At 38.5% G+C, this 27,874-nt stretch overlaps 1 protein-coding gene and 1 long non-coding RNA gene across 4 annotated transcripts in view; one reads left to right on the plus strand and one right to left on the minus strand.

Moving 5' to 3' along the window:
* LOC119703986 overlaps positions 1 to 9,045 on the minus strand; it is a 40,991-nt gene extending 31,946 nt beyond the window's left edge. For both annotated transcript variants that reach the window (XR_005257811.1, XR_005257809.1), the window contains exon 1: positions 6,663 to 9,045. This is a non-coding gene — a long non-coding RNA (uncharacterized LOC119703986). The remainder of the gene's footprint in view (positions 1 to 6,662) is intronic.
* Positions 4,120 to 26,939, plus strand: PALMD (palmdelphin). Of its 2 annotated transcripts, XM_038144545.1 has the most exons (9): positions 4,154 to 4,289; positions 9,052 to 9,192; positions 9,544 to 9,624; positions 15,097 to 15,227; positions 18,551 to 18,665; positions 19,559 to 19,592; positions 19,689 to 19,799; positions 20,499 to 21,596; positions 25,301 to 26,939. In XM_038144545.1, exons 3-9 carry the CDS (start codon positions 9,604 to 9,606, stop codon positions 25,342 to 25,344), a joined length of 1,554 nt encoding a protein of 517 aa, XP_038000473.1. In that variant the 5' UTR covers positions 4,154 to 4,289; positions 9,052 to 9,192; positions 9,544 to 9,603; the 3' UTR covers positions 25,345 to 26,939. The 2 variants fall into 2 exon arrangements, with proteins under 2 accessions (XP_038000472.1, XP_038000473.1); XM_038144544.1 differs by lacking the exon at positions 9,052 to 9,192 and having other exon boundaries at positions 4,120 to 4,289.
* The last annotated feature ends 935 nt before the right edge of the window (positions 26,940 to 27,874 follow it).

Below are 27,874 nucleotides of genomic sequence, written 5' to 3' on the forward strand. Positions count from 1 at the left end.
CACTCTTTAATTTTAGAAAATAGGGGCACGATGGTCCATATTTAGCACAATAGCATTTTAACTGGGTTTAACTGTGTCTTATCAACATAAGATAGACCCCTACCACAGAAGGGACACATAAGCCTGTGCTGCATTCTAAAACCTCTCCATTGCATTGAAAGATGCCTGAGCAGCAGATGTACCAAAAAATTTTAAAAATTGATGTGTTAAAGAAACCTGATGATAATGACAAATAGCTGAGTTTTTAGTTTGAGGTTAAAGAAGTAATATATTTATAGTTATGAATAGCAACAGGAAGGGAGTTGTACCAACTGAAACATAATAGTCCAAGGCTTTTCCTCCCAGAGATTTAGGGTGTGTATCTACTCGAACAAGTAAATGAGGTAGAATTTAGCTTCATAAAACTGTATAAATCTGAGATATTTGGATATTGTTTTGCTTCAGTGAGAGGACCCAAGACGTTAAAAGACCTGCCTAGTAGGGCATTACTTCTCTAAAATTTGCCTTCAAAGCAAAATTTAATCCCTCCTGAGAGCTGGCAGATGTTTTGTTATAAACTTTCTCTAAGATCCTAAAATTTATAGATTTTTAATAATTTCAAATGTATAATTTGATGGAGGGATGTGAGCCTTATTTAGATTTTCAAATTTCTATTTCTTGTTGTTTTTTTTTTCCACCTGTAAAATGCAAAGCTGTGTTTCTAGCTGGAGAAGGGACTGTCTCTCAATCAGCTGAGGCACCCCTGATAACAGACTTTTGGGCCAATTGACAGGATGGCTGCAGTAAACATTTCTATTGGGAGACCTTCAATGAAATTTATCTCGTCCCTATTCCTGCTGTCAGAGTCAAGGCTACATGTAGACAAATGCATAGGGGCAGTACATTTGCTCATTGTAACAATATAGAATTCCTTTTGGTGCTGAGTCCAAAACACCATTTTAATGTTTCAAACACATTTACCAAAGGCAGCTCATCACAAAGGGAAATTATCAAACTAGTTAAGATGAACAAAATGTGAATTCATTAACTCAGTAACCACTCTTTCCAGAAAGTGTAGGCTATGTTTTCAGCTGATAACAATCTAATCAACTCCATTCACTTCAAACTCACTTTTTGAAAAAGTGAAAGCTTCTTTCTCCTTACCTTTAATGCCATGTTTCTTAGAGGCAATTGTTTGCTAGCACAATAATCTCTATCTCACTGTACCTTAGGCTAGTTATGTGTTTCAAAAGAAATCTCAGTACAATGAGCAAGAGTAGAACTGAGGCTGATACTGTATGAAGAGTATGGCCAGGGAAAGCCAGTACAGTTCTGAAGACCATTCTAGGACTCAGACATTGCTCCAGAAATGATCAACAGAACTTGCATTTTTAGCTGTGAAAGTGCTTCTATGGTCCTTCTAGATTTTGGTTCATGATATTGCATTCTTCTAAATTAGCACCCCCTTTTCTGTAAGGCTTCATAATGGAACTCTCTCCCCTTGTACTGTAAATTTGCATTATTATTCCTAAATGAGGTACACAGTGCAAAAGGGAAACGAACAAAGAAATAAGTGAAGCCAAAAAAATCCAACCTGTATGACTCATTATATGATACACAAACATTTTCTGCATCACTCAAGGAATCTATTCTACCAAAAGAAAAATAAACATTTTCTTAAAGTTGCAGAAGAGGTAGATAGTTTCCTCTGGATATGTCCTTGCCAGACAGGTTCTGAGAAACCTTGTTCCAAGAACCCCGTGGGCTGAAAACACAGCTGTTCAGATTCACTGCTCTAACCTTTACTCCATGGATACTCCTACTAGTAAGGCAGGCTTACTGGGCAGACAAAATGACAGCTGGTCCATTTCTTCTCTTGCACATAAATCCCATTTAGAATAGGATTAAGAGAACTGGAAAACAACCTATTGACTGAACAACAAATCCTGCCTAACAAGGGGATATATATGATTCAAACAATTTAAAATATTTAAAGTGGGTTTTATATACTTTCTTAATAATGGTCATATAAAAACAGATGCAACATTCTAGAAACCTTCTTCAGGTTACCTCAGCTTACTGGTTTAGATTAGGGAAACACATGTTAAATAGTTTTCCAGTCTGTAACTTACAACATCCACAATTAGGGATTTTAAAAACACTTACAAAATTTTCAAGCATAAATTTAGGAGAATATTTTAGATCATAAAAATTCTAAGCAATGCAAGCCCATTGATTTTAATTTGATCTTGAAATACAGATCTAATTCCTCCACCCATTGCGTGTAGATCCCATTTATTTCACAGTACATATTCTGGCCCAAAACAGACATCCTTACTTCTGATGTAATCCATTGCTGCTTTAAATATTTTTTTAAACAATCTGAAGTCCACCTACACACTTAAAATTTAAGATGAACTTCACAGAGGACAAAGGTAAAATAAGCTGGGTTTGGTTTTTTTCAATGTTTGGTAAGGCAGGCTATACTAACTTATGAAAGCTTAAACAGAAAGACTCTCTCAATTGGCTTCTGCAGCAACAATATATTTATTTTCACAGGGTGGTTGAATTTATTCTCTTATCCATAAACCAAACTTATTTAAACTCCCATGTAATCTGTCTCTTGATACACCTCAATATACTTCCCTTTGAACTTTGCATAGAGTTTAATATTGTATTTTTAAAATTTCAGATGCTGAACAAACAAAGCATATATTAATATTTTAAAAATAGAAATTAACTCTTCACTGGAGATTAAAAATGGGGTCTTTGCAAGTTTGAACAAAACCTCAGGGTGGATCAGAGTATAGAGAAAACATTAATGAGTCCTTAATCCCCAATGCAGAGGGGGGAAATTTGCTCATGTATACAGAGGAGTTATGACATACTAGAAAGAAGGAAATTGAAATTAAATATTGGTTTATATTGAATTATAAGGCTGCAATTTCACCATCAGGTGTTCAATTCTGTAGCATCTTATAATTTGCTAATAATGAGCTTGATTTTCCATTCAGTTTCAGGTCACTGTACCAACATGTAAAATAAACCCTGTCACCAAATCTTGCTGAGTTGAGTCATGTCAGTGAATTAGCAGGAAAAACCCAAACATGCTGACTGACTCTTCTGCTGGTGTCCTTACAAAGACTTAAGTTACGTGATACTGAAGGTAACGAAGGGATTCCAGATTCACGTTACACCTTTATGCTGCTTGATTTGCTTAGAATTCTTTCCACAACAGGATTTTACTAAGGCAGTTCCACTTGTTCTGCAAGTTTCCTAGATTGATTTTGGACGGCTGACTCTCATTCAGGTAAATGGAAAGGTCAAAATGTTCACCATCCCTTAAGGCACAGAATGCTGTTTTCAGCAGAAATGTACAGCAAGTCAACTGAATAAAAATCCAGCCTGAGAGCCACCAGCATTTTAGATTCATCTCGGTAACACTGCAGTAATGATCCTGAAATCCTTACTTAGACAAAGCTTCCCCTGAGTCCCAGATAGCTGACCAGTAATTGCAGAGATTAACACTTGCATTTAATGAAAGACCTGACTGCTTAAAGTTTATCTTACTTCAGGTTATCAGTTCTAAAACTCTTCCAGCTATAAATACAGCTTTTCTAAAAATTTCATCTACAAAACTAAATTGAAACAGCCATCTCAAAAAAAACCCCATGACATCTAGAATGCTAATATTACAACAGGTTAAAACACACTGGTGAAATAAGATAATTAATTTAAATAATAAACTTCCTTAGTTTAAATAAATCTAATAAGTTTGAAATATCTGTTTATCACCAGAAGCATAGAAAAAGAAATGAAAGATAAATAGGAGCATAATAAAAGTTTACTTCAACTGTGGTCCTGTAAGAGTCTGTTTTGGGCATTTAACAGTTAAAGAAGCAGTGGCACGCTAACCGAGCACATTAAAACAAAGAGTTGGCAGCTCCTGAAGGAAAAGAGCTTGTGCTCCACTGTTCCAACTTGTCAGTCAACTCATGCCAGCACTCTCCCTGTCTGCCTCTTTTCCACACCCTCATTACATGTGTCTGTCTGGACTGATCTGCTCATCTGTTCAGGGACTCTTCTGACAAGTCAAAAATTCTGCGTCTTTCTGCTCTGGAATTGGATCAAATCATCAAATCACCTAAGCTTTTTTTTTTTTGCCTTTTTTTTTTTTTTTTGTTTTTTGTAACCCCACCAGGAGTTTTTTTGCTTATGGTCTCATTCCGTTTGCCTTCACTGCTTGTCTGTTTTTGATTTGTAGAATGGAGGAAGCTGAATTGCTGAAAGAAAGATTCCAGGCCATAACAGTAAGTGCTCATGGTTAAAATTCACTATCTAAAAAAAAAAAAAAAGGCGTAGCAGTAATATTAGTAATGAGCTGCTCTGTGTTTGCTGAATAATGATTTAGCTCAGGACAGAAAAGGAAAAGACTTCGTCTGCTTGAAATTATTACTTAATAATTTTAGTTTATAAGATACTGCTTTAAGACAGCTAAGTTGACTGTGCTGACTTTATTAAGGGTTGTATTGGTTGTATTACACCTTAAAATTAAATTCAAAGCAGTGAAAGTATGTGTGCAAATCACCACTGGCCAGTCTAAAACACACATTACAGAATGTTTGCCTGAAGGTCAGAAGGCAGCTAGAGAATTCCAGAACAAATCAATTTATACATTTCACAATGTGAGATTAGAGATTTTTCATTTGTACTGCGGAATTAAATTCAAGGTCTGAATTATTAATGATCTGTCATAAGTATTGCTGTCTGAAAAGCAAAAAAGGACAAGCTTGCATTAAGCAAATTCCTACCTGTCAGTTTTCAGAGGACAGACTCAGTGAAGTTTATGCTAGAGACATTAGAAAACATTTTCAGTTTCTCTTCTAAAAGGAAATTTGAGTGATGATTTCTAGTGTGTAAAAGGAACAACTAAACTATTTTTAAAGTAATACAACCTGATGTTATAAAAATTGGCTGAAGCCAAATCCTTCTCTGATTTGATCTCCAACTGAACTTATTCAGTTACAAAAGACTTAAACTGAAACATTTGTTCCTCTGAGATGAAAGGAAACCTCCTGAAGGATCACTCACTCTCTTAGTTAATAATAAATAATGCAAACAAAGGTATTTGACACACTCCTAACATGACAGATTCGTTGTGAAACACAACTAGCAGAATAAATCATGGGCAGAATTAAAAAATACCTTATTGGAATCAAAATAAATGTAAGAAGGCATAACTGGAAAGCTATGGGAATCTAACAGGTTGGGTTTTAATTCAGTTGAGTTTTAATTCTGGCACTTGATAAGAGCCAACAAGACCATTTACTGTATTTACTTGAGACCTGACACAAGCCCACATAAGGTAATTTGAAATGTTTTAGAGGGTTTAGAGTACATTTGTTTGTTTAACTGCAATGTTGCCTGAACCAGGGTCATAACCTGGACTTTGTCTCTAGCGTATGGGCTCAAAAGATAACGAATTTTGGCACTCCAGAGAAGTCCAGGCCTCACAATGTTTTATACTCCCTGGGATCCAGGGGCAGGAATGGGGCAGCACTCTTGGCTGATGAGGACTCCTATGAACATACTGAGGCTGGCGTCCTCCAGCTGCAGCTTTGCTTCCAAATGAATACTGAAGCAGTTCTCTTTAAAGAAACTGGGGCAGCTTCCAGTGTCTTGCATTAGAAGAAATGGAAATCATATTTAGGTTCTGCCTATGACTTCCTTTATTACACTTGTTGTGTAAAGGAGCAATATGCTCTCTGCTTTCATCCATCCAGAGCATTCAGTTAAAACACTGGAGTGTTCTGACTGCAGAGACGAAGTAGCCTGAGTAAGGTGAAGTTATCAGCCCTAACAACCCGCAGTAAGAGTTGTCCAGGGAAACAACACCCTGCAGCTACAACAGCAAGCTCCTCCATGGCTCTAAGGGGGTTTGGCTCAAGTAAAGTACCTGGGAATTTCAAGTGCTACCTTCCAGATGTTTGCTGTACAGGATCTAACAGGATAGCAAGGGGCACTCAAGCAGTCAACAACTGCACCTGCACTGAAACTGATGGGTTTCTGTTGTTAAATACCTGTCTCCTTGACAGCAACACAACCAGTAGGAGTTTTCAAAGTCTTTTGCAAATCTTTTCTCCCTATAGCAACCAAAAAGGAAAACATGATTATTGTTTTTGTTCATGATGTTGTTGTTATGAAATGTTTTGATGCTCCCACGGCTCTGAAAAGGAAACTTTTTCCTTTGTTATGTAGCTACCACCTGCTGCTGGTGTATCTAGAATATAAAAGCAAAAAATAAAATGCCTTCATTTTGTTAGAAAGACTTTCATATCTTAAGATATGAAAGCTTTAATACCTTTGATGCTTAATGGGTTTTAATGTCTCTAAAATTACAAGAAAATAAAAATACATTAGTTAAAACATTAGCTGCTCCATGGAATTTGACAGTTTGTGGCATTTGCCAGGGGAACAAGACCACCATCTTTGGCACCACTGTAGAACAATGACACAAACTAATGGACTTGGCAGCAAAGATATTTCACAAGACACTGCTCTGTGGATGCCATTGCCTTTCTTTCAGACAGATCCAGTCTAAAACACGATTAACTTCTGCACACAAAAGTCAGGAAAGAGTCTCACGTGTTTCAGGAGGAATGAAAATTAATACCCAGTCTTACCTTGCATTGATGCAGAGCAGAAAGGAATGGCTGAAGATGCTCTGTCATAAAAAGCAAATCCTGCTCACATTAACAAGAGCATAGTAAGAGAGGACTTCTGGACTTCAAGGACTCCTGCCAGCAACATGATCATCTGCAGAGGCAGAGCACGAGGTTTAATAGAATCATGGCTCCCTTAGCTATCCAGGAATAAACATTTATTCCAGAAGATGTACAGTCAAAGCTTCATAAAGCAAGACATGATGTGCAGACAAAGCATAGCAGAATGCATGGTAGAAAGTGTTCTAACAGGTTTTTAATGTTATTTTGACACATAAGGTTCAAAAAAATTCCTTGTGCCTCTGGAATTAAACTGGAATTTAGCTTCTGGAATTAAACTAAACTATATAGTTATATAGACTAGACGCATAAAAGACAATCTATTTCAGCTGATTTAATCTAGATAACTGTGTAACAGATATTTATAATTTATATTTATCTAATACCTACCAGTGAAATTAAAGCATGCTAGAACACCAGAGGATACAAGAAGAAAACTTTTAGAGAAAAAACACTGGACATAAAAGAAATATGGATCTCTGAAAAAAAAAAACAACCAACAAAATAGGCAAAAGTTTCTTTACTGAATAGGTTCCTTATTATACAGTTAGTTTAAAATACACTAATTTATGCCTTTATACTTAGGTTTTTTTCTGCACAGTAGTTTATGTACACATACTCATTTCAGACTGCCCAAACTCTTATTACATCACCACTGGTACAAAAAGAAGAGTCAAATTGACTTAAAATAGTTTTTAATAGTATAAAGCAAGTCAAAGTTCATTCTCTAGCTAAAGATCTTATCCAGAACTTTAGTAAAGACAGAAAAGAGTTTTCCTTAAGAATTGTAATAATCTGTATACAGATTGTATACATATACAGACCTTGTAATACAAGGTCTTGTCACACTGCCCATCTAATGATGGGTTATTTAAAGGCGGTTTGTACCATGAGATCAGGAATATTTCCTAAGTAAGGAAAAGTGTGACTATCAGAGACAAGATACTCAGTCTTCAAAATCAGGTCTGGCTATGAAAAATCCAGCATAGCAGCTTTTGGATAAAGGCTCACACAAGGGTCATTGCAGAAAAATTAAATATAGTAGTGATCCTAAATCTGCAACTTTGTTAATTGTATTAAAGAGCATTGGCAAAACACAAAGCCACTGCAGAGATAAAAATAGCATGTGTTTTGAAGAGCCCCACCTGTTCTGTTTGGAGTATTAAAAAGGCAGACTAACACCATCAAGGAAAAATTGTGAAAGGTTTATAAATAACTGCTATTCTTTGCAGACTGCAAGAGATCAGTGTTGATGTTCACCTACGAAATCCCAGCACAGTATCAGTAGCGGCTGGCCAGCCTGTATCCTGCCCTCGGTCCCCAAAAAGCTTGGTGGCTTTCTTCCACTTCCTATCCTATCCTTCAGAAAAGCATCCTCAGAGCCTGTGGCCCCACTGCTAATTTCTCATTTCCAGTAACAGTGAAGTGATTCAGCCAAGCACACCACTGCTTTTCCTGTTTCCAAATCCCAGATCCTAGGGAAATGGTGGAGAACAACTCCCAGCCTTACATCCAGCACTTCCTTACTGACTTTCTCCAGTCCTTACACATAGCTGGTTCCACAGGTGGGCTGAAAGGGCGAGGCTCTTCCTCTGTGAAGAAGTTAATCCCTTCCTAAACCATACTTGTCTGAAAACAGCTACCACTTTTTAAACAGAGCCAGGCTGTTCTAATTGAAAGGAAAGAAGGATTGGCCTTCAGTCAACAAACATTTCTGCACAGGACAACAGAAGATTCCATTTACTATCCCAAAATGTATCATGAAACAAGTACAAATGTTTCTTGATTGGCACATGGCAAGGTGCCATGCCAAACAACAGAATTTTATAGCATTAAGGCTGACCAAGACAATAGCCTATTAATACACTTTATTAAAGTTACTTTCCTTTGGCATGGTTTCTTTCCCCCTGGCTGCTGAGGACACAAGGTACTAAATCAGTGTTTGGCCTCACACAGAGGAGCCACAAGGTTACTCCATGTGACAGTGCTATCCAAAATCAGGAGAGGCTGAAGCATTGCCAGCATTCAGATGTTGTTCACCCATTTCCTTTTTTCTCTCTAATCTGTAATAAAAAGGATTAAGGTGGCACTAGGGGAGACCAGCACTACACAAGGTTTACCCTTCTAAAGATCATCAGCCACAAAAACAGCCTGAGCACAAGCAAAAATTTTCTTTTTAAATTGAGAAAACAACATATATGAAGTATATGACATTCCTCTTTTCTCATCTTTACCATTATTTGACTAACAAAATAAATTTCTAAGATTTGTTTATTCCTGTTTATTCCAGCTATTAGCCACAGGACCCATAAACTCAGTGCTGGATTCACTGACAGCCCGTTTCATCTAGTGATGTATCACAGCTGCTCAGTGCAGACCATGCAGACTCTTTCCTCTCCTAAACGATGCGTGGGCTGCCCTAGGAATTTTGGTCAGGACCCATTTTTAGTCTCACTCTGCATGTACAATTTTGCTCAACTGTACTTTCTTCCTGTTTTTGCCCCCTACCCTTCCCAAGAGTAAATAATTTCTATTTTACATCCTCCCTCCTCTGTGCTCATTAACACATTTAAGTGTACTTTGGAGAAAGAGCGGGGGAAACCATCCCTGTGTAGGATCAAGTTATTGCTGCAAAGGATTATGCACTGCCTAAGCACCACATAAGCTTTACAATAAGGCTTTATTTGCATGGATTGATTTCACCCTACTGAACAACACGTATATAATAATTTTATTAACAAGTAATTTCTCTAAACAAAGTTTTCTTGTTCTTAATTTGTAGGACAAAAGAAAACTACAGGAAGAAATTACACGGAAACGTCTAAAAGTAGAGGAGGAAAAAATGAAACACCAACATTTAAAAGTAAGTAAAGTGTTAGATTTATGTAACTAAAGATATCCTCAAGTCATACAGCATGAATAAAGGTTGGGGATTTTGGAATGCAAATCTTCGTGCATTTAAGTCATGCTTTAACTGTCAAATTTTCACAGCTTTGTGGAGTCCTGCCAGGACTCCATTTGACTTTAATAAGCATCACTCTTTGAAAAAAATTACACTGGGGAGCTAATGTTACTTGAGCACTTACATAGCATAAAATGAGATCATAACCAGGAAAACTCACAGATGAAAATTAAGCTTCACATTTCAGACTGGGTGTGTTCACTCCCTAATCCACAACAGCAACCCCACTTGGTACAGGGTACAGCACAATGATGAGGTCTAATTGCATTTTTTCCTAGAATAAAAACACCATATTTATTTGGCTGTAGCTTTTGTCAGCTTGTTTAATTATTCTTTAGTAAAATAATGCAGTTTCTTTGTATATTCCCAAAAAAAGTATAACTGCTACAAATATTGTTCTCAAATATGGCCTTGTAAACTCAGAATTACAAAGCCCAAAGGTATAGGAAACCTAAAGATCCATCTCTGTAGAGAACAGAAATTGCAGTGATTTCTACCCAACACCACTATTCTTAAATGTTTATAGCACTTTGACAGTCCGTGTCATTTAGAGAGATGAGAAAAAAAATCTATGCTTCTAGAAATATGCAAGCCTTAGAATTTTACATACTCTTTTCATTATGTGAGCAGATAAACAGTCTCAAGAAAGGTATATTGAATGTAATACCAGGAGCGTAGCGCGTCTCCTCCAGCAAATGTGAGAGAAGCGTATTTAAAACAGACTTCTTTTCCAAACAGACACCAGATCCTGAGTTTCATCCACCCTTTTCTTTTGTGTCAAGCCAAAAAAAATGAAAAGCCATGATAAACTTGTTCACTGGGACAGGCAGGCCAACACACAGCTATGCCCAGGTTTTATTGGAAGCTAGTTACTCCAAGGACAGGCTTGGCCATTTGTGGAACATCTTGTCTAAAAGGGAGGGGAATATCTTTTCCAAGTCCTGTAACCTTTGAGTAGCAAACATGTGACTCCTCCATCATGGTACACGGCTACATCGAGTACTGAAAGTTTTATTTCAAGTTTCCATGTCTATAAATCCAGATGACTTTTTTGCCCTTCTTTACAGAGGGATAAACTGATCTGTTGTAGACAACCAGCTAATCCTCACGACTGCTGTGTGCAGGCAGAGCCCTACGGCAGTTTCCTTACAGACTTAGTACATGTTCATAGCTGAAATTAATAGGTCCAGTAGGAGTTTTAAAAGTTAAGAAAGCAAAAACCAACATTGCACTTAGTCTGAAAAAATTTATGGAGTTTCCAGAGAGGCTAAAACACTCCTGGAAAAATACTACTGAAATGGTTTTACTTTGGAAGAGAACAGAGGATGTGATTTCTCTGCCTGCTGTATGAGAAATCATACAGAGATCATACAGAAAAGCTTTTAAATTAAACCAATCCTATTGCATATACAAAACTAAACAAGGATCTGTTGAGGAAATTATTCATTTGGAAAAGAAGAATCAAGCATACACTTAAATATTTACTTAAATACACATGTATGCTGTATAAATACATACATATCATTAGTTATGTGGAGCACACAAAATGTAGACTACTTTTTCCAGCTCAGGAATAAGACAGACACCTAATATCAAACACATTAGTACATGCACAGCTTTTGCTTTATATCCCAGAAGTTTTGTCCCTTAATAAACATTCTTGCTTCAGACTAATTCTGGTATTTCAATGGAGTCAAACAACAAAAGGATCCAGTGCATGAACTGCTTTAAAACAGGTTTAGACTTCTAAAACATTTACACACTGCAGTAAATTTTATTCAGGGGTCATTTCCCTAGCAATTCAGGCTGATTCCACCCATTTATACACATACCAGTTGTGTGCATGGTGAAATCCAGTGCTCCATGATCTAGTAACACAACTCACGCCAGTCCCCTAGGAAACTATTGCAGGTTAGTAAATCTCAGTGCCAGAGATGTTCTTGTCAGATGGATAGAACTATCCTGTTCCTCATTTTGTCCTTGCAATTTATAACCCTTAGCAAAAGGTTGTTGGTTTGGTGTGTGGTTTTTGGTTTTGGATTTTTTTATTGGAACTTTTCTTTGGTATGTTTTTTGTTTGTTGCCTAAAAAAGGAAGTTTTAGCTTCCTTTTTGCAAACAGGAATCCCTACTCTGGCTTCCCAATTACTTTGTTTGCTGCCCCCAAGTAAACTTCTTACAAGAAATACACGAGGCATCTTAGTTATTTGGTAGAAGTGGAGAAGGAACATTTATTTCTGACATGTGCGTTCTCTAAAATGGAGGGCATGCAAACAAATACACCTGTGTGGACAGGGCTTCACAGAACTGCAAAGGGTATTGGGGGCTGCTAGTGGGGGTACAGAAGAAATTTTATCCAGTACTTCTAGATGCACCAACAGCTAATCCTTCTCACTGAAGCAACCAGGGAAAGGACCAGACAGAATTGCAAGTGCACTTAGTACTGATTTGCATGTACTTTTTAAGAGCTTTCACAATTTATTTTATTAATTTTCAAGCTTCTGACATGTCTGAACTTCATTAGTGCTACCTAGTAGGTGCTTGTCACACATCTCCTCCTTCTAGTAGTTAACAGTGTTGAATCACTTTTTTTCTTTTTCTTTTTTTTTTTTTTTTTTTGGTGAAAAAATGTGAAAATTATTTATGCCTTCCCCAAAATGTTGTAAGGTAAACTGCCATACTCCTGGGAGAGCGAGACCCACGAACTCAAAACACCTTTGCTTTCCAGTGAAGGATGAATCTCTCAAGGCTAGTCCAGCCTTGTTACAGATGGTAGTGGAGTTATACCTGGAGCACACACTGCAAATTATTCACACAATCTGTAGGATATTGTCACGGTGCTTTTGATGTGACCATAAGCCACAAAACAAAGTGATTACTTTCCAGCACTCCGGCCTTTCCCAGGGTTTTATCACATCATGGTGGACAAGTATCCCTTAACACACGGAGCCTAATGCACAATGAAAGCGTTTTCATGTCAGTGAAAACACATGCACAACCCGGTTCTGAGCTAGAGATACTTTGTTACAGAAGGAAATGTCAGACAGCAGAGAAAAACCTGTCAGGCCCAAAACAGCTGCTCCTGCACTGGCTCGTGCTGCTGCCTGGATGGAGCAGATCTGAAACCATCTTTTATTCAAAGGTTGTTTCCAAACTACATAATGTGTTATTCTTTCAAAAATGGCTAATTAAATGAAAAAGACTGAATGGCATTTAGTTGGGAGTAGCAGCAAACTGCTTTAGAAACATGCAAAAATAACACTATTGTGTTATGCTTGTATTTAGGGATTTTGTTTTCTTGGGCCTAACCCTATAAGACAGAAGCTTTTGTTGATTTCAGTATATGATATTGATTTCTGAGGTCTACAGTGCCAGCCCCACTTTAAATATTACAAGGAATTATCCATTTATTTTTGGAGACATAAGTGCTAGACTAACACTGTTCCAGCCAAGATTAAAACCTCATTTTTCTAGAGGCCCTACTTATCATTAAAATCTAAACAGCTTGATAGAAAGGGAATTAATAACTATATGCCCTCCAGCTTGAGAATACAGTATTTTGTGGTCAATAAGATCTGGTGTTTGTGCCAACACCAGGCTACCTGCATCTGCCAGATAATGTAAAAATATCCTATTAAAATCTGTATTTATTTCATTAGAGCTTAAAACACAACTACCAGAAGTGCTGCGAAGTGATTCTACAGACAGAGTCAAGGCTCAGGACATCAGGTTTGAGCAACCTGTGTTTACCAAGATTTCCTAGGATCCAAGAGACAGAATACTGTCCTGCAGGCAAAAGCAACTGTAAACATTGCTCTTACATCCCACAAGTAAAAAAATTAAAAGCACCACAGAGTGCCCAGACTTCTCAGCAAGCCTGTTTTAGACATACTTTCTATGACATTATATGTCAAGTGGAAAATTACTTTTGACTGCAATAAGGTGCTCCATATATATTCCTCTGGCAGCTGGGCCTCAGTAATAACCTCATGGAAAATGCACAATAAATAGAAAAGTGCAGGAAGCAACAGTTGAAGCGACTCAACACAGGATGCAGGCAGGGATTCCAACAGCCCCTGCAAGCAGCACTGAGGTTAATGCAGCAGTGCTGGGCACACTGCCTCAAGCAGGAGTAGTCAAAATTCAATGTAATTTGCATCCACATTCTGCAATTAACAAAACTGTATGGAGGGAGAAAACCAAAAACTTCATATGGAAATTAGACAGCTCAAGGAATCTAAATTATAACTAGGACATTCATGGTTAATTAAAGACTTCATATGTGTGCTCCTTTTTTGCCTGTTCAAAGAGTATTTCTAGAGTCCCAACTCCTTCCCCAAGGCAGCAACTGCTTTTATACCCCTGAGTCAGACTGAAAGGAGTAAAAAGAGTGCAATTTGGCATGGTTCACAAGTTTCAGCTTGCAAATATGAACTTATGTCCAAGAATATTTTTTATTTTACCGAGAGTATTTTTGAGAGCTCTGATGACTTTCAGGTACCACCTTTCCTATTGTAAAGCAGCTGTAGGAAGCAATCAATGCATACAATGGTATTTTTTAGAATTTGAAAACAGTTGAGAGAGATACACTTACCTGTGCACACACAATACACCCATTTGTAAGTCACCACTGCACAGAAAGAGCTCCACAGGCACTAACCAGGTCAGGACCTAAATACCTAAGCTCTGGATTGCCCCCGCAACAGCAGCTCTAAATACACAGCAGTTCTGCTGAAACACTAACCAGGCACCAGCTGCCCATGCTCCACCTTTCCACTGCCCCTCTTCCCCCACACATCTTCACCAGCTGAAATGGGAGTTCATAAGTACACAAGATTAAGATCCTTTTAACTTCCAGGGGTACCATTGCATCACTAACCTCCTAGAGATCTCTTACTCCTATACAATCTTATTTACAGCAACTTCCCATTTTTATACCTCCTTCCAGAAGCCATGCAATGCCAGGACCCCAGAAATTAGGGCTATTGAAATAAAACTGTTGGGCTTCTGGCTGGAGCCTTTCACATAAGCCTGTTTGGTGTATGGTCATACAACTGGTTTGCTTTGCTGAAGACACACAAACCACTGGATCCATTTACCCAAATTAATCTGTTATGGATAGCAGCTGACATACTCTACATTTTTTTTTTGATGAACTAATAAAATGGGGCACTGTTCCTAAACACTTTGCTTTAAAGTCAATCTCAAAACACAAAAATTTAGTTTTTCTCTTCTAGTGGCACTCACTGTGGTCAGGTTGCCTTATGCTGGATAGATCACAATGCTATGGATCACATCTTTGACATCAAGATAAATACGGCAAATGGTTAAATAGCCTAACTCTAGCATTCACTTGTCTATTTTTCCCCATCAGAAAAAGGCCTTGCGAGAAAAATGGCTCTTGGATGGCTTTAGTTCTATGACTCCAAAGGAAGAAGAAGAAATGCAAAAGCAGAATCAGGAGGACCAACAACGGACTCATGAGCTAGAACAAGACATTTTCAGGTAGGGAAGTACCCCTGCCCTGGTGTCTGGGGTAAAATGGTCCCATCTTACAAGTCCTACCTTATTCTGTAAAAGATGAAAATATCAACAAGCGCTAAACGCATGCAGAGTAAAGCAATTCTTGTTGTGTTTTCTAGTCAGTCAGAGTTAGAGAATACAGAATGAAATTTTCCATACTGTAAATTGTTACAATCTGCACAATAACTATATTGCAGAGTATTTGTTTCTCTAATTCCAGATATCCTTTCCATGCTGTATTTGGCAGGTGTAAGCCACAACATATGGGGCTTGCTCTAAGATAGCAACTGTTGAATCAGAACTTTAAAATAACAAATTTTGAAAGTTGTCCAGTTTCACTAGGCCCTGGCACAGCCTTTAATACCTGACTTTCACCATAACATCACTTCAGAACAGTACAGGTTCCCTAGCGCCATTAGTAACACTTATCCTCAGTTTTCCATGTGTTTTGTACTCAATTTAGTCCCAGAAACCTGCTATAGCAAAGGTCTTTTTTTACCTTTCTACAAAATCTCTACACATTTGTTTCTACAAATCTCATCACTTAGTGCTTCCCTGTCACACAGGACTAACATTTAACTGCAGGGACAGTCTCATGAAAGACTCTTATTTACCATGGACATGGTTCCAGGTGCTTATTAGCTCCAGTCAGCCCTTCTCAAATACCAGAGCTGTGAACACAGTCAGCTCCTTCCCTGGGTCCAGGCATACTGAATTGTACTACCCCTTAACACCCACAGAAAAGATTAAATGTTCCACTTCCTTTAGATTCTGGAAAGTTTCTTCATCCTTTTTCAAGGCTTCTTCATCTATTTTAATTCAACAGCATCTCCCTCTCTACTTTGCTTCCACCGCCCTCCTACACACACGCTTTTGGCAAAGCTGTCACTAAGATTAACTTTCTCTGGTGAGCTCCATCCTCTTCCCTCCTCACTCCATCTCTGACACAGACAATAATTCTCTTGGCTGAGAGGTAGCAGCCTCGTGCTAGTTTGTCCTATAATTATGCTGACTTCTTGCTCAAAAACACTTTTTTCCGCAGAACACCTTACACACCTCTGTAGGATTCATGGTTGCAGTGGTAGGAGGCAGACAGCAAGCCCTGAAAACATCCCAGGAGGCTGTCATTTTGAAGGCATGCAAGAGGGGCCCATAAGACACTGTGAGTCCCAGAAAAGAACAGCACCTAGGGCTAGAATGGGCTAAGGAGCAACAAGGAAATGGTGCTGAGCAAGCATTTACCCATCAGACCACTGGAAGTTCAGCCCTTCTCTTAAGCAGTGAGAGGAAAGATTAGATTCAAAGTCCTGTTGACCATGAGCAAAGCCTGAGATAAGAATTTAGGAAAGTTTATTCACATGTCTTTTGCTATAAATTAAAATTCCTACCACTCCCTAATAGCTGTTTAGCATCTAGAAAAACATCCCCATTGCATTCTAAATAGCATTACATCTTGTTTATACACACCCAGGCCAGTTTCAAACCAGCCAGCAGTGCTACAGAAAGCTAGGAATAAAGTCCACTAATAAATATAAAATATGCATCATACAGTTCTTGCACAGTGCTTTTGCTACACCACAGTTATCACCAAAGCTAACAAAAGCCTGTCTGACTTTTGACCTGCCCTGTAAATCAAACATTGCTAAACTGATCATGTAGACACATCATAAGAGGTGCAAAAATATGGCACATGGTCATTTTACTTTCTTTTATAGCTGTCCAAAAATATTCATCCCCCTTGTAAAATTTTTTTCAATTTTAGCACTGTAATCAGTACCTTTGATCAGGGTTCTAAGGCCATCTTGCCGAGTTCGGGTCCAAAGTGTGAGCAGCTTTTATATATTTTTTTAGTTCTTGATTTCATCCTGAAGGGCTTTTTTTCCCATATCTGTTCTGAGGTCTGTGATACCTTTGTATATCAAAAAAGAGACGTTGTCACCAACAGATAAAAGTCCACGGAGCACCCTGTCAGTGTAGCTCTACATATCTCAGCTTCAATAGGGCAAGAGCCATAATGGTAATTCAGATTCCTCAGCCACACAGAAGGAAATCAATAATGCTAATCTGTCAACCTGCATCCAGCTTTTCTAGACTGATTACTTTAAAGGGATGGCAGACTTTAATTAAATTCATGGTGATTTTGTGTAATATTGTGAATCCTAGCACACAGTAAAGAAGTCAAAATACAAAAATCCAACACTTCTTTCCCTTGAGGTTATAGGCCAAGACTTCTATAACCCTGTCTGTAGCTTGGCCTCAGATCATCTAGCTGTAACTATTCTGACTGCTCCCAGCAAAAGGTGGTATCAGTTGCAGCTGCCTTAGGTCTACAGTCCTTGATTTCCAGCATGGATTAAAAAAAAAAAAAATAGAAGGCATATTTCACTCAAATATGGAAGCTTTTGGAATTTCCTTTTTTTTTTTTTCTCTTAAAAAAGTTCTTTTAAAAAGAACCGTGAGACTAAAGTTACACAGCATTAACCTACAGCTTAAGGCATTCAGTTCAAGACCCACTTCAGAGTTAAATCTGGAGTTGGATTCTAGATCTACACGGAGAATTGACTTCCCAACTACTCAGCTGGTAAGGCAAATTCCATTTAAAATGCAATAAATATGCACTTATGAAGAAAAGAGTAGTCTTGATTAGAAAGAATAAAAAATAGGAAACAGAACACCTGCTTAAGTCACTACCTTACTCAGAGAAAAGAATTGATCAACATACTTTACTTTAGCAGTGTGCTTTCTCCCTCTCTGACACAGAAATTCAATTTTTTATCTTAGACTTTTCTGTCTAGAAGTGTTTGTCATACACTAAGAAAATAAAAACTCTGATCAGGAAAAAAGATACCTTGATCATTGTTCTCAACTTCAACATGCAAGAAACCATACAACAGAGACTTAACACATAAGAAGGGCAGGGAAGGGAGCTGCAACATACAAACCTATAGCAAGTGTCAATAGCCCAAAAGAAATTTTTACTTCTGAGCCTCAATATTCCTTTCACACAACAATAAAGGGTTTTAAAATAAAAGTTACCCATCAGCCAAGTCCTAACTGGCAAAATAGTTCATGTTGAAATGTGGAAGGCTTTATTTGTTGTTGGGTTTGGGTTTTTTTATTTTTAAATGAAAATACTACTTCACACTTTTTTCCCAATGTGTGTGAAACCATAAGTTGATCTCATATAAGACCAAAATTTGTTAAGGTAAGTAGAACCATCCCTACTAATGTCCATATTCCCAATGCATCAACTCCACAGTGTTGCTCTCTCCCTGGTATTAAATCAAATGCAACTGTGATTGCAGACTGGAGAAGGAAATTGAGGCTCTGGAAAGACAAGAGATGGAAGTCTCAGCTAAGGAAGAAGCAATTTTAAAGAAACTGAAGTCCGTTGAGAAAACAACAGAAGACATAATAAAGGTTAGTGCTTTATTATTCCAGAAGTAGAATTTATTACTCAATCATCATCATATCCAGGGAAAAGGGAACTAGCTAGATCCCATGAGTGGTCATGAGCTTTTGTCTGAAGTGACAACAGTTCAAACACGAGAGGGGTCAAGATGCTACATTGTTTAAGTGCCCATATGTCTCCATTTGCTTATTTATGGGGGTGGGGGAGCGATTCCTATCTTTACTCATCTACAGCCCATCTCTAAAAACAGCACTGCCACTGCCACCCAGCAGCTTTGCATCTCAGCCAGAGACAGACGCACCAGGTACAGAGCAGGTACAGAGGCTGGTCTATTCATGCTCCTTCAGGTGACGTGCCCAGCTAAACTGCATCATGCTCTCCACCAAGTCCCTGACAGAGATTATGATGCATCTTAATGTTATCAGCCATTATTCTTTGTCAAAAGGTAATTTTAATATTTTTTAATCATCTTAAACCATCTCAAAAAACACAGTAATGAAACTAAACTTCAGTTCTCCAGCTGTTCTTACATACATTCACACATTCTCTGAAGCTACACGGGGAGATCAGTAAAATTGGAAAGCCAAAGTAGGACCTGTAAAAAAAAAAACCTTTGATGCCAACCAGGTTGGGCCACAGTGGGAGGCTAGGTCACTGTTTAACACCTCATAATATTTTTGTCCTTCCCTGTGTGACTTGGAATCATAGTGGCAAAAGACCACAGAAACTTCACTTTTGCACTTGCCATGCTCCAACTGAGCACATTTCACTTTTACTCCCTTCTCTGTATGAAGCTGTGCACACAAAAGGCTAAAACTATCAGAGAAACCAAAGCACTGTCTAGTTAACATCTTAAAAGTAACTATCACATTCATTGTTAATGGTTCTCTTTCCCACCTAGTCTGTGAAGACTGAAAAAGCTGGATTTGAAAAAGGTACGTTTAGTCAAAAGAATATTTTTTAAAAGGTTCTTGTAGAAGTAAGTTAAAACATACTAATGCTTTGTGGATCTGTGGATCTTCTTTACTCAGAGGCAGCAGACTACATATATGCCAGCATCCCTGACCTTCCCAAGTATTTCAGACCTTCTGCACTGAGAAGTACAGCACATGCTGACATGGATGATGAAGAAAAGAGAAAAGGTACTGCTTATTAGTAACTCCAGAAGGTGTCAATATGTACAAGAGCTTCCTATATGTTGAAGCTAATACACTTTAAGCAAAGAATAGACATTACTGATATGAGACATTTGTTCTCATTTAAGCTGTGTTGCCAGTTAGGTCATCAAAACTGAGAGGTGAGACCGTGGTGTAAAGTATGTGCCACTGAGAATAACTCTTTTCACCACTGACACTTCTTTCCAGCACTTCATTCTTCTGCCTGTCATAACTAAGTTCAGACTCCCTTCATATCATTCATTTCACATTTTCTATCTGCACTTACAGCTGTTGGGTAGCCAGCAGTAGTCAGGCTATTTCCCAACTACTACAAAGCCTCCTAACCCTTCAGAGTGCCCAAGACTCTCTGGCATTGCAGCACATGGAGCTCTTCAGCTGCTATTGCCCAGCATAACGCCAGGGGCCAAGGTTAAATATGGATTTCTCAGTCTATCATGTAATGAAAACTGTCTCAACAGCTGATTCTTCCTCACAGAATGAAAATACTTTTTTCCACAGGATAAAGGGGGACATCCAGAATGAGAATCTAATATACGGGTTGTGTGTGTTATAATTTCACATATTTAATAATTAATTCGGACAGTTGTTCTCTATCACTGTCAGAAGTCCTATATTTCTTGCAGCTACTGCATTACCAGTTCAAGCACTTGTTTCTTTCAACAGCATTGTTTGCCATGGAAATTAAGGTTGAAAAAGACATGAAGACTGGAGAAAACACAGTGTTATCAACAATACCTCTTCCCTCAAAGGAGTTTAAAGAGACAGGAATTAAAGTCTATGATGATGGCAGGAAGTCAGTCTATGCAGTGTCCTCAAATGGGACCACAACACAAAATGGGATGGATGAACTTGCTCCTGTTGAAGTGGAAGACCTGCTACGGCAGGCAACTGAAAAAAATTCTCAATCTCCCACAGAGTACCATGAACCTGTCTTTGCAAACAAATTCTGCAGGCCAGTTACTCCTCAGAAAGACCGATTAGTCCCAGGACCAAAACCGGAAGGCACTGACAAAAGAGAGATGAATGGATTTAGCAATCATCAGACAGGGTTCTCCTCCAAAACAGAGCCCTATATGCAGCAAAATAAAGAGAACGGCTTTGATCTTCCAAAGGTAATACAACCAAAGTCTCCCTCTCCAGTAATTTCTCATACAGAGAAGAAAGTGCACACTAATCCTGAGAACAGGATGATTCATAATGAAGAAAGAAATGCTGCACATGAGGAATTAAAACCTTACCAGAACACAATGGAAAAACATAGTGAGACAAGGTTTTTAAATCCCGGTCACGCTAATGCAGCATCCCCCGCACATCAGGATGAGGAAGATGTTCGGTACAACATTGTCCAGGCTGTGCCTTGTTACGTGGATGAATCTGAACCTGTGACGATGGTTTTCATGGGTTACCAGCGTGTTGACGATGATGATGCAGAAGCAAACCAGAAGCTGTCCCCATACGATGGGGTTATCCGTGCAGAACTGGTTATCATTGATGATGATGAGGAAGACGACAGCAAATCTGAGAAACCAGCATATCATCCCATAGGCCATTATAGTCAAGTTTATCAACCACCAAACAGGAAAACCACAGAAGCCCAACAAACAAACCCTGTGAGCAGTCTGGGTGCAAGCCTGAACAAGGTACCCCACAAAAATTCCATCTCCCTGCAAGAACAAGAGGAACGCTTAAGCTCACCAACACACCAAGCTCATCTTCACAGCCAGATGTCTGGAGATGGTACAGAAGATCCCTCATTAACAGGTAACAGAAAAGGAAAATCATGTCACTGCTGCTTGCTCATGTAGCAAATTGATATTGCTCTTATCTGCTGGCAACTGTATCACTTACATTGTTTGAATTGTTTCAGACTAATATGCTATTAATAATACTTTTTTGCTCTTCTTTGTTAACAAATACCAATCTACATTTTGGATCTGTTGAAATATTTTGTCTTCAGCAATGCACTAGTTACCATATCAAAATTCGGAAAATAAACTATTACAAAATGCCATTTCTATAACCTTGAAAGATTTAATGTGGTTCTCTTTGAAGTTCCATTAATGCTACCAAAATTAGCAGAATTAGTTTTCATTTCTTGCAGGTAACTAACAGCATTGCTACTTAACAATACCTCCTCCCCCACTGGCATGTTCTTCTGCCTGTCTGAATTCCAACTGCTTCCTAGATTATCCAAGTTACTCCTTAAATAAGAAAGACTACTTAATAATCAGCTTTACTTTGTATTTTTAAGGCATCAACATTGCCAACACTGTCCTGATAGTGTTTATGCAAGTTTTAACATTTTTACAGCTTCTGAAAGATAATGAAACAGTTTTCATCACTACACACTGTTAGTTCAGTAGTCCACAGAGCTATTTTTGAATAATTTTTATATTCAATTAATACATATAGTATCTATTTATTACTGTAAAGTTTTATAATAAAAGTTGGAAAGTAATAGCAGAATCTTTCAGGAACATAGAAAACTCTATGATTACGCTGCACTTTAATGCATACAATTCAACTCCATTTAAGTATACTCACAGAGCAGCAGATTGCAGACTAGCCACATTCCACTTGAAGGAAAGGACACTCTGGTTGAATTACAGGAGGATAAGGGGTCCTGATGCCACATTCTCTCCTCCAGAGAATTTGCAGCAAAAATATAAGTTTAGACCCTGGCTAAAGCTGAACTGACAGCCCAGGAATTATTTACACTACACTGGATCATGTAGGAACTTTCAAGTATTTTTGCATCAGTAGGCAGTGATTGGGAAGAGCTGTTCAGCAAGCAAGGCTCTCCAGCTTTTAAGAGCATCAACATCATGGAGTCATGCATACAAAAACCAGGAACATTCCAGCAGAGCTGCCCATCCTTTCTGATCAATAAAGCCACTACACTTTTCCATTGCCTTTGCTTTCCTCAAGCACCCATCCTGCCATCTCTGTACTTCCCTGTGTTCTCCAGCACCAAGGGCTGCTGCCAAGAGCTTTTATATCAGCAACTGGAAGCAGAAATAGTTAGTACAGGTAAGATAAACCACTCAAAAAGCTGCTCCAGCCCATTATATTTTGGGGATGGTCCCTTAATTCCCCCATCACAGAAGTACAGGATAATGGAGAAGGGACACTTATTACTATTCCACCAATAAGAAAATGGCCAATTGGGAAAAATGGATCCCAGCTAAATTAAAAGCAGTTTGACAAGTGCCTCAAAAATTCCCCCAGTCAGCACTGCCTCCAAGTGAGTATCTTCATGCCTAGTAGAATTTGGAGCTAAGCCATACTCTTCTTTAGCCCTCCACTTATTTATTGCCACTCCCTGGGAAATTTTTGATCAGTGGAAAAAGCCAGGAAGTGACTCAATCTTTCCCAAGCAGCCCTATAATCCTACTGAGACTTCTAAAAGAGAAACAAAACCAGGAAAGCCTCTCAATCTAGAACAATGTAATTATACAGAACTGCTTCTTATATATTGTTTTCAAAGCAGTCATTGATGCCCACCCTAGCAGGTTCACCCTAAACACCACTAGAGAAGAGTGGAGAACAATTATTTTCAGTAGCTCATCATTCATTACTAAAACAACAAATAGTAAAACAGAAAAAGGAATCATCTTGGAAACTAAAGTTTTTTGAAGCACTTGCAGCACTTAAACATTAAACAAGCACTGGGGACTCTGAAAGACAATGGTAAACAAAGAAGCACAGGACAGACCAGCATGATGGCCCCTTATGTAACAATTTTTCTTTAGGAAAGAGATGAACCTTAAGAACAAGCTACTGAATCAGTTAGCAATGGCCAAGGACAAGGAAGCAGAGGCATTGTTCCATGTGCCAATCTATATAAAGACAGATCAGATTAAATTAGGAGCTTTTCCTGCCCACAATTTTACAAAGATGTAGGACATACCTCTTTCCATATAGTAGCAATTTTCCTTCCCCCACAAGCTCCTTTCTTCACCAATATCTCAAAGTATGTGCCCTCAGAAAACCAGAGGGCAGAGATACAGAGAAAAGGATGACAACACTATAATTGGTATACCCACATTTGCATTATTAGGGCTTATTTTCTTTTTCAAATTTCAGGCAATTCAATTCAAGTGCAAATGTTTTGAAGATGCAGTACTCATTAGGGAAATGCAAAGTCCTTGGGAGGGAACAAAGGCTAGACATAGTGAAATGAATAAGGAAATACAAAACTAAAGCTGAATAAGCAGCAAAACATACTGACAGTGTGGAACAGGCTCTCATGGGACACGAAGGTCCAAGGCTTTTGGCAGCTAGCTAGTCTAGATGAGCTATTTTTTCCCTACCACTGGAAGCTTTGCAACCTTCAAAAAACACAATGGAGACAGCTCCATTTGCGTTGAAGAAAGTAAAATACAAAAATCCTTTTTAATGAAGAGTCATGCACACCATCTGTTCCTGTAATGTATAGAGCAAGACAAAAACAGACTATGGGCTAGAAATGAGGCATCAAACTGACTGTTCTCAAACCATGACCAGAGCCTGAATCCTTCAGAATTCCTCAGCCTGTAAAAAGTACACAGTGTCTTTGTAAGAGCTAAGGTTAACATCAGTGGCTCTATGATATAAAGTTACACTCAGATGCTTCTACAATTTGCATCAACTTCAGCATTCAAAACATAACTCGAGTTGGACACTTGCTGACACGTGTAAATCAAGTAAACAGCTGCTTTGACCCCTCGTGTCTCAGCACAGGGACATATGCAGGGTGCAGGAATGAGACACACTATTTTTGGTAACTCTTCAAACTAGCAGGTCAGAGTAATGGAGATTATTCAACAATGTGCTGGGGGCATGCTTTTACATATCAAACAACTGCATTATATTGCTGTTCTAAAAATAACCTTAACATTAAATCACTGGCCTTTTACTGTCCCTTTCAAACTTACCCCATTATACCCAGTTACAGACAATAGCCATACTGATGTTTATACAGGTGCTGGTACTGCAACAGATGAAATCAGGAACATGAGTAACTCCCACTCTGACTCACAACACCGGGAAGAAAGGAAAGTTTGCTCTGAGCATCACAGAAAAGGAAAAGGTTTCCAAACAGTTACAGCTCCCACTGAGGAGTTTAGTTTAAACAAAGAGTTTGTTTAATTATTCATGTGTCCTTTTAATCTGTCAGCATCCAGTCAAGGGCAAAACCAACTCTGTGTAATGTGTTAGTGAAGGTAACAGAGACAAAACAGAAGGTAGCTGTGCTAATTTTTAAATAGCAATTATGGAGTAATTTCTAAATATACTCACTTTATTGCAAAATTACCAGAACTAACACCTTCTTACTGATTTCTTTCTAAAACACTAAAACAATGCTTATTCTGCTGGATTAACCACCGGAGGTATGTGTATTCTTCATTTTTCTAAATAAGGAGATTTTGCTTCAGAATTAGAAAGAAAGACTTAAAATGCAATGGCTTTGTTTATTTTTGCAGCTCTGAGGATGAGAATGGCAAAGCTGGGGAAAAAGGTCCTTTAACAGCTGTAATGACATGGAAGTAAAATCTCAAAGCAGATAAAGCTAAGAAGACTTTCTTCCACATACTTTTTCTGGATCATAATGCTTGTTTTGCTACTCTGTTTCATGGGCTATTTTGCCCTCTGCATAATGCAATGGACTTTAACAGACTTTCAGATTTGACCAACTGCCATATGCACACATACCACATCCTGGATTTTGTTAAAAGTAGTGGGAAGTTACCTAAGGCCATAAATGCAGTGTATATACAAGTATGAAGATATATGCATACCTGTTCTCACAATCAGAAATATGCTGTTGCTGTATACACAGAGCAGATAAACACTTACTATCTCCATGGAACTTCAGGGGACATTGTTTCATATTAAAATGTGCCAATCTATCTGATTTTGACTGAAAATGCTGTTCCAGCATTCTTTTTGTAAAAGCATTGGTTAATAAAAAGCAAAATGTGAGAGAGGAGCAGGAAGAAATGTAAATATAAAAAGTGCTTTCTAATTATACTACCTTGGATGAAATGTAAAGCATTCCTTTTTAAGTGATAGCAGAACAAACAAAAATATAATTAAGCCAGCATATTGAAATATTTAGCACCCTTCTAGATCTCCACAGTCCATTCACCCTTCTACGCTACATACGACAGTGCAGCCATCCTCACACCCTGTTCTCTTCACCATCCCACAAACATGCTGCCCACCCACAACCTCACATATCAATCCTGTGCATAATAATATGAACAGCCTGACCTCCTGAGCATGGTTGCACCTCCCAAGCTGCAGAAAAAACCCTGCTTTTCCAAGCAACTGGTTGCCAGAAAGGTTTCTGTCTGTCAAAAAAACCAACCAAACAAAAAACCAACCAAAACGAACAAGCAAGCCCTCAACAGCAGAAAAAGACCCCAACAGCCATACTGTTTAGGTTTCAATGGGCTGGGGAGCTAAAATCAGGCAAGCCTCCCACCAGAAATGCTGAGTTACCAGTAACTTGTCCTGCAGCTGAATACAAAGATCTGTTACAGCTGCAGCCACTGCTGGGCACAGTTCTCCAGCAAGTTTCAAGGCCCTCACCAAAAAACAGGTTAATTCTTTCCACATGGTAGAGGAGGTAAAAGCCTAAAAGCAGGGTCAATCACACCTAGAGAAATCACATCCAAGTCAGATTTTCCAGTACATAGTTCTTGGGGGGAAAAAGTGCCTCATACACCACTATACTCAAATCAGTACAACAGCTTTAATTCACTAGGTCTTAGCCTCATTTGTAACACTAAACAGATAAAGCTCATGTTGTTATTCTGGTATAGCTGACTCTAATTATGCACCAGTAAAAAAACCCAAAAAAACCCAAAAAAACCCACAAAACAAAACAAAACAAAAATCTCTATAATTTTTTGCTGGTATTCTTTTCAAAGCAGGAAACTGAAGTTACTACCTCATACTGAGGCACGATGGTAGTAATTGACTGATTTGTAGCCTCTAAACATTTGGTGGCTCCCAGTCTGATGTGGGTAATCTCAAATTTTCAGACTTGTCAGATATGGTTACCTGGAAAGTGGAATAGTAAATAAGAACAAATAAATTTTATTATAGTACACTTCCTCTATGTCTATCCTCTTATTTGTTGTTTTTTATGGTGGGTTATTTCCTTATGCTTCTTCTGTTATTTGCTGTTTGTGAAAGCAGAAGGCTTCAGCCTCAACTCTTAAGGATAAACCAAAAAATGAGAGCAGGTGAGTGGTAGGAAGTAGTCACAAAAAACTTTTGTAACAGAAGCAGACAGCTATGGACACTCCTACTCTGCTCTCCCAACAACCCGTACTAATAAACTTAAATAATATAGAAAAGGGAGAAACTATCATCACAATACTAGTCAAAGGAGTTTAAAGGAAAGGCTAGAAAGTTTTGTGCTTCTAGAAAGTAGGAGCATTCATCATCTGAATGCTACAGCCCCAGAGCTTTCCTGCATCCTGTATCAACAAGAACAGAAATACAAGGTAGCAAATTATATTTTCAAATGTCAGTAGAGATGCCATGCAAAACTCTAATTTATCATTAAAGCCAAGTGATTTCTAAGGCCCCATGAGACAAAAGTCTCCCTGAAGCAAAGCTGAAGCTGCAGTCCTTCCTAAGTGCAGTACCCTTTGTGTGGGATGATTGTCATAAACAGCTGGTTCAGAGTGAGGCAGTTTTGTGGTTTACATTATGTGAAGTCCCTTTTGCACAGCACAAGGAAGACCAGCAGAAGCTAGACAGTGGTTGAACTAGGTCAGGTAGGAACTAAAACAGGTGGCTCCAAGCATGTTCTGGAGAATTTGTCCTGTGCCAGTTCGGCTGTGCCACTTACTCAGGTATGTGCAACAGTTTCCCCCTTAAGTCAGAATCAGATTTATGTGAGCAAAGAATTTCTCAGACCTACTAGCAGATTATCCTGTTAACCACCCTTCCATTCACTTGGACTCTTCTTACTTCAGCCTGCACCAAAACCACTGAGATATTAACTTCTGCATAGAAATGCAGAACACTGTAGTTTTTCC

This window comes from Motacilla alba, chromosome 8 (assembly GCF_015832195.1).
Source record: "Motacilla alba alba isolate MOTALB_02 chromosome 8, Motacilla_alba_V1.0_pri, whole genome shotgun sequence".
Lineage (NCBI taxonomy): Eukaryota > Metazoa > Chordata > Aves > Passeriformes > Motacillidae > Motacilla > Motacilla alba.

Bases quoted from the DNA above. Each gene is read 5' to 3' on its own strand.
- PALMD (XM_038144544.1), top strand. From the start codon at position 4,245: ATGGAGGAAGCTGAATTGCTGAAAGAAAGATTCCAGGCCATAACA. The intron at 9,625-15,096 runs GTAAGTAAAGTG...TTTCCCCATCAG, and splicing joins TGAAACACCAACATTTAAAA to AAAAAGGCCTTGCGAGAAAA. The intron at 21,597-25,300 runs GTAACAGAAAAG...TTATTTTTGCAG, and splicing joins AGAAGATCCCTCATTAACAG to CTCTGAGGATGAGAATGGCA.